This window comes from Cydia pomonella, chromosome 5 (assembly GCF_033807575.1).
Source record: "Cydia pomonella isolate Wapato2018A chromosome 5, ilCydPomo1, whole genome shotgun sequence".
In the NCBI taxonomy this organism is placed as follows: domain Eukaryota; kingdom Metazoa; phylum Arthropoda; class Insecta; order Lepidoptera; family Tortricidae; genus Cydia; species Cydia pomonella.
Window position 1 is genome coordinate 26,487,180 of NC_084707.1, and position 10,626 is coordinate 26,497,805.

General features: G+C 42.2%; 1 protein-coding gene across 1 annotated transcript in view; it reads left to right on the top strand.

Annotated features, from left to right (window-relative positions):
* Positions 1-10,601, top strand: part of LOC133518164 (cilia- and flagella-associated protein 43) — a 56,534-nt gene extending 45,933 nt beyond the window's left edge. The window contains 12 exon segments of the mRNA XM_061851762.1: positions 556-576; positions 578-730; positions 865-992; positions 1,070-1,264; positions 1,595-1,720; positions 6,336-6,441; positions 6,791-6,949; positions 7,718-7,831; positions 8,225-8,368; positions 8,494-8,646; positions 9,296-9,432; positions 9,982-10,601. Coding sequence (XP_061707746.1) covers positions 556-576; positions 578-730; positions 865-992; positions 1,070-1,264; positions 1,595-1,720; positions 6,336-6,441; positions 6,791-6,949; positions 7,718-7,831; positions 8,225-8,368; positions 8,494-8,646; positions 9,296-9,432; positions 9,982-10,123 — 1,578 coding nt within the window. The 3' untranslated portion in view covers positions 10,124-10,601.
* Positions 10,602-10,626: the final 25 nt, after the last annotated feature.

Consider the following 10,626-nt stretch of genomic DNA (forward strand, 5'->3'; position numbering starts at 1 on the left):
ATTGTGGGTATTAGCCGGAAGTTGACCAAGTCATCTAAACTCACTCACGTCATGGGTCCCACTGTCTACAATAAGTTGCCAAAAAACATACTTGATGCTCCAAGCTTGGGCAGCTTTAAATTTCGCTTAAAGCAGTGGCTTATCGAGCAATCCTTTTACAGCTACGACGAATTCATTGCGTATAAAGCGCAATAATTATACTGTTTTTGTTATTTTATTGTAATAACTATCATAAGTACCATGTATTTTTGGTAAATTACTATAGGTACTATTACTAAATTATTTATTAATGACGTATAAATTGGTTTTATAAATAAATTATTATGATTATTATGATTATGATTATGATTATTCTCAGAAATAAATGCTTGATTGATTGATTGATATACTAATTATATAAAATTGTATGCACCCAGCAACAGTTATAATTACTACAAAATTATGTTCACCCCCACTTATTTCATCGCTGCAGACTTGCAGCTTGCTGACACGGATTCTAGTATTAATTGTTTTCAGATCTAGATTGGATTTATTGATTGACATAATGATACGCAGTTGGACAAAGATCCAGAGCATTTTCAACGAAGACGACTTACGCGTTGTGTTCGAATACGAAGCCAAGGTGGCGTTCCGCAACGAGGAACGAGACAAGTACCGCAAGATGCTGCACGCCGAGTACGCCAAGCTCAGCCAAGTGCTCAATGAGGGCGTCGTCAAGTTCAACGCCAAGGTCAGAGCGTGCAGCCAGGCGTGGGCATGGCTAATAATAAATCCAGATAATACTTAATTGGATTCGTTTTAATACTGAACTAAAACAAAAAGTTGTCTCAAGATAAAATTGGCATATACAATATTATCTTTTAGGTGAAAGATACATGGTTGCTGAAGCTCAAAGTAGATTCTGTTATCGGACAAGAGAACCTCAACCTGATGCGACTCCGCCGAGCCAACCTGGATCGTGTGGAAATGGCCGAGAAAATAGAGCATTTAAGGTAGATCTCGGTTAAAAATACATAGACCTGTCCTCTTTTTGAGCTGGAAAGTCACTAATTTCGTATACATTTTCCAGAGCGGAGATAGCTAAGTCCTCGGCCGAAGAGGAGTCATTAATGGAGCAGCTGCAGCAGATTCAGGAACAGGGCACGGAAGTGCAGGCGGCGTACGACGCGCTGGCGCAGAAGGACAAGTACCTCGAGCGCTCCTTCAAGAACCACTTCGCGGATCTCTCGCCCATCATTGTCGATCAGTGCTACAAGTTCTTCAAGTTAGTTAAGCTATAGATGAATAGTACGAGTATGTAATGTATGAGTTCATATCTCATAGGTACATTAGGTACATAATACTATTCATCATTACTACCGTCTGATTATTTAAGGATTCGAAGAATACTCAATACTCAAAATATTTACTTACTCACTGATAGAGAACGCGCTTAAATATAGCTGACACATTGTCTTCCCGTAGTCGTTCGGTTATGCCCGATGGTCTAATTAGGTATCTTTAATTGAGTTACAATTCTATTTCACAGTCTGATTTTTTGAGAAACTTCAGGAAAAGTCACAATTCTATAGTAGACTAACTTGACCGATTGCAGAAAACGACCAAAATGGCACATGCGAGCGACAATGACGCCGGTGGTGCTGTACGGGCTGGCGCATGCGGTGCTCGCCGGCGTGCGGCCCGCGCGCCTGCATCCCGACTGCTTTGACTTTTTCAAAGGGTACGTTCACTTTCAGATAAAATAATAAATACCTAAGGGCTTTTAACTTATTTACAATGTTAGTACCTAGTGGTAATTGCTATAACTGTTCCAAATTTCAGCTTTCTACGTACAACGGTCTCTGAGAAAAACGCATTTTGAAACGCAAACCGTTTTGCAAGACTGAAGTGTTTTCATAAATTTTCCGTAAACAAAGTTTTGTACGAAAATCCGAAAGTAAACAAGTAGTAAATAAAGACGCGATCTAAATGTTAAACTAATTATATTACGTTTTGATTTGTATAAAAGAAGCTATAAAATCATGGCAAACTTTTTTTATTAACAGCTTTGTGTTACGTTTTATAAGTCAAAACCTTTGTGACAGAACTTATGACCTAATTAAGTAATATTTATTATAAACTGAACTATGAAAACAAAACTTATTAGTAAATAAATACATCAATCGATACAGTACGAGGGTGGATTGAAAAATTCGCGGCCTGAATATTAAAATGAAATGAAAGCATTTATTTCGGACAAAAACATCCATATTATGTTAGTAATGACTTACGGCTAAGTGTGTTAGTAGAAAGTATAATTGCAATTGGGAATGGCATGCAGAGACATCCAGTGAAAAAGGATAGGGCTGTCCATCCTCTCAGCAATCACCTTCAGGAGAGTGTTGGTACTGCCCCGAACACGCTCGCTCAGGGACGCTGCCAAACAGAGGTTTTTTAATTTATTTTTATTTTTCTACATAGTCCCCGTCGAGTTGAATGCACTTGTTCCATCTGGATTCCAGAGCCATTACACCACTTTTAAAGAAGCTTTCCTCGAGATAAGAGAAAATTGCTTTGGCTTTTTTGGGAGGCGGAGATCCAGGATGATCCCACTGCTTCGATTGCTGGTTGGTCTCTGGTGTTAGTGGTGGACCCACGTCTCGTCCACAGTTACAAATCTGTCCAAAAAGTCTTCATACAGGTCTAGACATTCACGTGAATTAGTACTGCGAGCGATTTTTTGTTCCACTGAAAGAAGCCTCGGGACCCATCTCGCCGACACCTTGGAAAAACCTAATTCGTTGACTATAATATTTTGAGTTCTTTCATAAGAGATGCCTACGATGTCAGCTATTTCCCGCACCTTTAAGCGCCGGCTTTTCATTATCATTTCGCATATAATTGCCACAATGTCCGTGTTAGTCACCGTTGTTGGCGTCCCGGGGCGAGGGTCATCTGCGATACTATCTCGTCCACGCTTGAATTCAGCTGGCCATTTTTTCACCATCGTATATGATGGACAGGATTGCCCTAATGTACTTTGCATATCATCATAAATTTGCTTCGGTGTCAATCCTTTTTTATGCAGGTATTTAATCACAGCATTCGCAAAGTGTTGCAAAACCTGGACGTGAACAAAGCAAGTGGTCCTGACGGTATTTCAGCCATAGTACTTAAAACCTGTGCACCTGAGCTATGTCCCATATTGACGCGCCTCTTCCGTCTCTCAATGGCTACCGGTCAGGTTCCGAAATCTTGGAAGCTTGCTAATGTGCAACCAGTACCGAAAAAAGGTAGCCGGGCTGACCCTGCCAACTATAGACCGATTTTGGTCACTTTCATACTCTGTAAGAGTATGGAACGTGTACTTAATAATCGACTCCTGGCATACCTAGAAGCGAACGACCTGCTCAGTGACCGGCAGTACGGGTTCCGCCGAGGCCGGTCTACCGGAGATCTTTTAGCGTATGCCACGCACATCTGGAGTGAGGCCATCGAGAAGAATGGAGAGGCTTTAGCTGTCTCTCTAGATATATCGAAGGCTTTCGACAGGGTCTGGCACGAGGGCCTTATTAGCAAGCTACCGTCCTTCGGTCTACCCCCTAGTCTTTGTGACTGGGTATCAGACTTTCTGAGGGATCGATCGATTCGGGTTGTCATTAATGGCTGCTCGTCCGATCAATTGGCAATCAATGCCGGAGTCCCTCAAGGGTCCGTGCTTTCAGCGACCCTTTTCCTGCTCCACATAAACGACCTGCTGAAACCAGGTACGTTCGGATATGCAGATGACACTACGGTTGTTGAAAGCTACATACCCAATTCACGAGCTAGTGGAGCCCAAATACAGTCACTCAGAGAGGCTATGGTCGAACGCATGAACGTGTCACTGAAGGCAGTGTCCGATTGGGGTGAAGCCAATTTGGTCTCGTTCAATGCTAGTAAGACTCAGGCGTGTCTTATCTCCGCTAAACGGAGTCCATTCCATCTGACTCCTACTTTCCGAAATGTATCCCTTCCGATAACCGACCATCTTGAGCTTCTCGGAATCTCGCTAACTTCGAAACTCAACTTCGGCCCGCACATCGAGTCGAAAGCACAGTTAGCAGCAAAAAAGCTGGGCATCCTCAACAAGGTGAGGCAGTATTTTACACCTAGGCAGCTGCTCGACCTTTACCAAGCACAAGTCCGATCGTGTGTGGAATACTGTTCACATCTGTGGGATGGTTCAGCCAAATACCAGCTTGAGGCGCTCGAGTCAGTCGAGAGGAGAGCCAAGAGAATTATTAATGACGACGATTTGACGAATGCTCGACTTCAAAGTCTGGAGCATCGTCGCAAGGTTGCCAGCCTAACGATCTTTTATAGGATACATTTCGGAGTGTGCTGAGGAATTGCACAACCTTATTCCTCCGTCCCCATTTCACCATCGGACTACCAGACAATCGGCACTTCGGCATCGCTTCATGGTAGGTATTCCACAAATACGCACGAAGCGTTTCGCTTCAACATTCCTTATGCGAACTGCCAAGGAGTGGAATGCCCTGCCCGAGTCTGTGTTTCCGTATGAGTACAATCTGAATCTCTTCAAGGCTAGAGTAAATAGGTATCTCATAGGTAAGCGTGCTCCACCGTAGACCGCATCATCACTTACCATCAGGTGTGATCGTGGTCAAACGCCTGCCTATACTCCATAAAAAAAAAAAAAAAAAAAACAGCACGTTGCTCTAATTTCTCCATTTTCACGATATCTACCGAAACGTAACTTTAAATATGCCGTAAAATTGCTTTTAAATATAGACGCCAATTGAAATTTCGCGGGAAGACAGTTGAATAATGACAGTTCAAAATGGCGGCAAAAAAAGAAAAAGTTTTTTTTTTTTAATTGGCCAGGCCGCAAATTTTTCAATCCACCCTCGTAATATGCTATCGTATACGACCAAAGAATAATGAAAATGCCAAATAATACGATATTTCACTAAAAAAATTTTTAATTACTTGGCTGAATGGACTATCACTCATTGCTATGTTGGCTGTCGTAAATAGAAAAAAGTAAAACCGGGGCTCGGTATTTTCACTCAAAATTTACATGTATCTAAATAATTAATCTTAAATTGCAACCGTGTGAGAGTTTTGTATAAAATGAGTTATTGTGATTCATTTTTATAATGTATTTATCATCGCTAATATTCATATATAATGCTGAATTAACAATATCATTCAGGTTCAAGAGAAAAATCGTAAATGTAAAGCCCCCTCCAGACTATGCGCGTGAATCGCGGCGCGACTTCGCGGAGCGAACATACCGCGACGTTGACGTAGTCTCCACACTGGCACAACTTCACGGCGATTTCGCAGTTTGGTTCGCGGCAAGATGGCGCCGAAGCGTCAGCTGATCGGATTTAGTTTGCGGCAAGGCACTGATTCAACCTGAGAACTGTCAAATTGATTAAAAAAAATATATAAATTAAATATCATTTATGTTCAGGCAACTATGGCCCATATATACATACCTTACAGACTAAACATACATACAATAATAAAAATCTTAAAATATAAATATCATTTTGACGACGCAGTTTTCGGTTGCGCCACCTGTTCTGGTTGAGCAAGTTCGCACCCAATAAGTAGCCGCCATAGAAGGTTATGACAGTTTAACAGATTAACCGACTTGTGAGCGAATTGCGACGCGAAGCGGTTGCGAGTGTGGAGTCTTGCAAGTTCGCGCTTCGCGTCTCCTTTGACGCGCGCCAAATACCGACAAAAAACGGGTAATAAGGCGCGAAGGCGTGAACAATCTGCGTAATCGACGCGAGGGCCATCCACACTCGCGTTCGCGGCTTCGCGCCTCGATTCGCGCATGAGGGTGGAGGGCCCTTAAGTATGTAAAGTACTCGTGTAAACAATATCTACCAACCTACCACCAAGTAAACCGTGACGTCACAAACGGACGTGACACGTTTTCGCGCGAGGTTTAAAGTAGTTAAAAAAAACAATTATCTATGTTAAAATTTTTGAGTATAGCTGAAATATTGTGTTTTTCAGAATCAATACAAGTGTACCGACAATATCAAAGGGGATTTAAAAATGTGTCATCAATTCATCACGCCAATTGACAGTACAGTGGCATCAGCGTCAATTCCCAGCCGTTGTCATGGTACTTTCTAATCTTTCAATGATCAATGCCCTTTGTTAAAAAGTAGACAACGGCTTGGTTGGTGCCGATATCGATGTTGATATGCCACTTTGAGGTTATAAGGTTAACCATCATACTCGCATTTGGCACCCATGTTCCACCTAAAATCCCACGTCAATGTTACTTTCTTAAAATGAGATGATGATTTTATCGAATAAAATAGGGTTGAAGTGCTGGATCAGATAAGCAACATGCCGCCTGTGATGGACGAAGGGCTGTGGGCAACCATGGTCAAGCTTCGGCGGGTCAAGATTGAAAACGAGATACGGGTAAGGATAGAGCTGTGATGGTATCCTGCTTTGTAGGATTTTCTTCATTTACATCGAAAACTCATGTCTAATCCTAATAAATATCAGGGTCGATTGTGACCACCACCATTAAAAAGGTCACCATAAAAATGCTGATTTCAAACGACATTCATAGTGTCAAAACGTACCTTGGTGCATAGAGTACCAAGTACTTAGCTCAGTGAAGAGAGAGCTCCCTGGGTTGGCACCCCTGAGAAGCAGACAGACGAAAGAAATACTAAAGAACTCTAGTTCCTTGACAGTTAATTAGCTGTGCAAATACACATATCGTCTGTCTTTTGTAACAATTAACAGTTCGCTGTATTTTCAGATGCGAGCTGTAGGCCAGGAAATGGCATACGTGGACAATTCCAACGCCATTTGGACCAAGTCGATCCTTGCTCGCAAGAACTTCCTGATCAAAACCCAAGACCTCATCACCGAGCAACGCGAGGAAGCCGAGCACATCGCCAGGAATAGGGTCGTACAGGTACCAACGTCCACATCACTGTTCACTGATCATTCATGAACCTTATAAAATATGTATGTTTCAAAGACATAACGCCGATCAATTGTCACTTTTTTGCTGTGTGTTGCTGTTAGTGCTTAGATACTTATACAAGTGTCAGTAAGTAAGAACCAGGAAAACTATACTCAACCCTTTCGTTTTGGTGCTAGTACTAACAAAGAGAATTTGAAATAAAGGTGTATTGTCAAAGAAAACTTTGAAGCGACGTAAATTTACTGCTATCTTTCGTCACATACTTAATTAAAACTTTTAGAAAACCATTGACTTTGATCCTTATTCTTTCACTGATAAGTGTTCAATTTGTTAAATAACAAAAAGTGGCACCATCTTACCGGGCACTACCTAAAGTTTATGGCACCATCGCTCGAAACAATGCTGCTATACCTTTGGCTATTAGATGGCGCCACTTTTTAATATTTAACAAATTTAAGACGGTAGTACTGACTGCGTAGCCAACGTGCCAATCGTTAACGCTCCTTGATGGCTAGCGTAGTCATCTCTCTCTATCACTCTTTCATATTAGTGCGACAGTAACAGTTGCATTTCGTTCGCTACGGAGCGTTATCGATTGGCACGTTGGCTACGCGCCCTGCACAGTTACGGTAAAACAGCGTAGCTTATTATACTTAAATATTTCGTATCTATTGCGATCACTAAAATTCTATAGCTACTTAATATCCACTTCGATGGGAGGCGAGTTGATTACTCTCAGTAAGTATTTGTTGTCAGTTCGTGCTGCCGGCGGGGCAGGTGGAGATCCCCACGACGGGCCACATGGAGGACTACCACGACGCCACGCTCATCCCGCGCGAGGACATCGAGAAAATCAATGAAGTTATTCTGGTACTCATTAAGAAAAAACGCGAAATTAATTTATATCTTTTACTTCTGACTGACAATAAATATAGGTACGAATTCTCTTTTAGTATGTAGGTATGGACGATGATTTGGTATACTACTCGTATGAGTCAATACAGGAAATTAAGTAAAAGTGGTAGGAAAAAAAGGGCCTGGTTTAAAAATAGCAAGTTGATTTTTTCCGGTGTTTCTAAATAGTTATTTGTTTGTGGCAATACAGAGTCTCTCTGGGTAACGGATCAGAGACCTTTTTACATACCACTCTTCCCCTACCGATCTTTAAATAAGATTTTTTTGTTTCCTCGAGTAGGACAACTTCTGAGCTTTATGCACGGTGTGACGGAAAATATAGATCCCGTATAAGTCTTGTGATTGTAGGCAGTGGGCGAGTTGAAGCTACGCATGATGCGCAAACAGATGGAGTTTAGGAAGGGAATCCTCGCCAAGGAGTGGGAGCACGCACAGATGAAGATGAAGCTGCGCCACATGGAGCAGGAGCTGGCCTCCTACCGCAGGCTCAAGGTATTTCGTCTAGTAAACCCTTTGCTTTGCATCAATTCACTACGTTCTTACTCAAAGTGGCCACTTATTAATTTAGGCACGATTTTTTTACGGTTGTCTGTTTACAATGACTTTATATGTTCCAGATTCCGAAAGAGCTCCAGCTGTACCTAAAAAACAAAGAGCTGGGCTACACGGACGAGCAAGACTACTTGCGGCTCGAGAAGGAGATGGAGGCGGAGAAGCAGGCCGTCAACAGGGTGCTCGAGATGCAGATACAACGTGTCGAGGAACTGCAGGTGCATTTCCAACATAACTAAATCTCCGTATGAAACTGCCGGTCGTATAGAACAAGCAACTGGGCCACACCGACGAGCAGGACTACGCGGCTCAAAAAGGAAAAGGAGGCGGAGAATCAGGCCGTCAACAAGGTGCTCGGGATGCAGATACAACGTGTCAAGGAACTGCAGGTGCATTCCTACATCTCCTTATGAGACTGCCGGTAGTATAGAACAAGGAGTTGGGCTACACGGACGAGCTCCTGCTCGTATATTCTACGTGCGGCTCGAGAAGGAGATGGAGGCGGAGAAGCAGGCCGTAAACAGGGCGCTCGAGATGCAGATAGGTACAACGTGTCAAGGAATTGCAAGTGAGTTGCCAACAATTGTATCATCTTCGTATGAGACTGCCAGTCATATTTATTATAAAGGCTTACAACTTTGAGGCGAATGTTGGCCTTTTCATACCGAATGCTCTCTGCATAGTTTTGAAAGGCGCCCGAAAAGTGTTCCTCCGGTCCGGACTTCCTTCACTGGAAAAGGCGTAATTTCAGCATAACGTTCAGGAAAAGGCTGGTTATCAGACCGGAAGACTCCCACATTTTCCACAAGACTATTTTGCAAGTCACCCTTGGACCAGTATTAGATTTATTTAGTGAATTGCTTTTAGGTGAAAATCAACGCAATCGAAGCGAAGTCAAACAAACAAGTGACCATGATCACCACACTGAACGCACAAGTCTCGGAGAAGCGGCTCAACGAAGACCCGCTGGAGCCCATCCGCACGCGTCGCATACTCAAGAAGAGGTAAATTTACCTGTTGTTACACGAACTTATACTTAGTCAGGTCATAAGTTCTGTCACAAAGGTTTTTATTGATAAAAAGAGTTGTGGGTATTTCTTTTATTATAACATCGTTTAAAAGCTTATTTAATGATGAATAATTAACAATATAATTTGACGTAATTTGCTGTCGCAGTTTTGCAAAATTGTCCGTAATATTCTGAAAAAGTCATAAAAACACACTAACAAATGTAATGAATGTAATTAAATTTTTGTGCGATGTCTTCGACGAATCATTTTTGCAGAAGGTTAAGGGACGAAACAGTAGGTATTTCGTATACTTTGGAGGAGTATATACCTGATCGATGCATACGGCTGTGTCCATTTTAAAAACGATTAGTAAATAATAACTTAATTATGTAAATAAATTTCAACAACAACATTACACGCTATATTTTATTATGGTTCCGTAGCCAAATGGCAAATAACGGATGGAAATGGCAAATAGCGACGTGTAAAAAATATGGACATATAGCTTGAAGCATGGTCATGCGATTCAGTTGTTGCTTACAGAATGGAAATGCTGGTGCAGCGCAGTCAGCTGATCCGCGAAGTGCAGCACTACCACTCGGACATCGTGCTGCTGCAGACCGAGCTGGAGTTGCTCCGCCTCAAGACCTACCCCACGCTGGCCAGCTTCCGCACCATCGACTAAAGCCACGCGGGCGCCGGATTCAATCCACACGCAGATATTGCGAGAGATTCGCATGTTGCGTTCAAATGTTCATATAAATTTGGCTCGTGGGTCTTAAACTTGCTCGACGTGGATAGTTATTGGAGTCCCACGACTTCTTGAAGAACGGTGATCATGCCATCGTGCTAAAGTAGACCTTCATCCAGTGATTGCTGTGCTGCAGTGCAAGTTCTGTATAATATCGTCTAGAAAGAGCCTTGTACAGTGCAGTATTATCTTCCGAAGAGTAGGTACCTACACTTACAGCAGCTGAAGACATCAGATCAGCCCTTAACATGCTTCCGTCAATAGATAGCACAGAGTCAAGACTAACAGAGAAAATAATATCTGCGTCACTTTCTCAAAAGTACATGAAGGGATCATAGCTCTTTTGTGTTTAATCAGTATAATAAGCTTCTTCTGTAAAATATTGAAATAAAGTTTTGTTATTAAGATTTTTCTCTAAGTCTTCCATTCCATCCGTA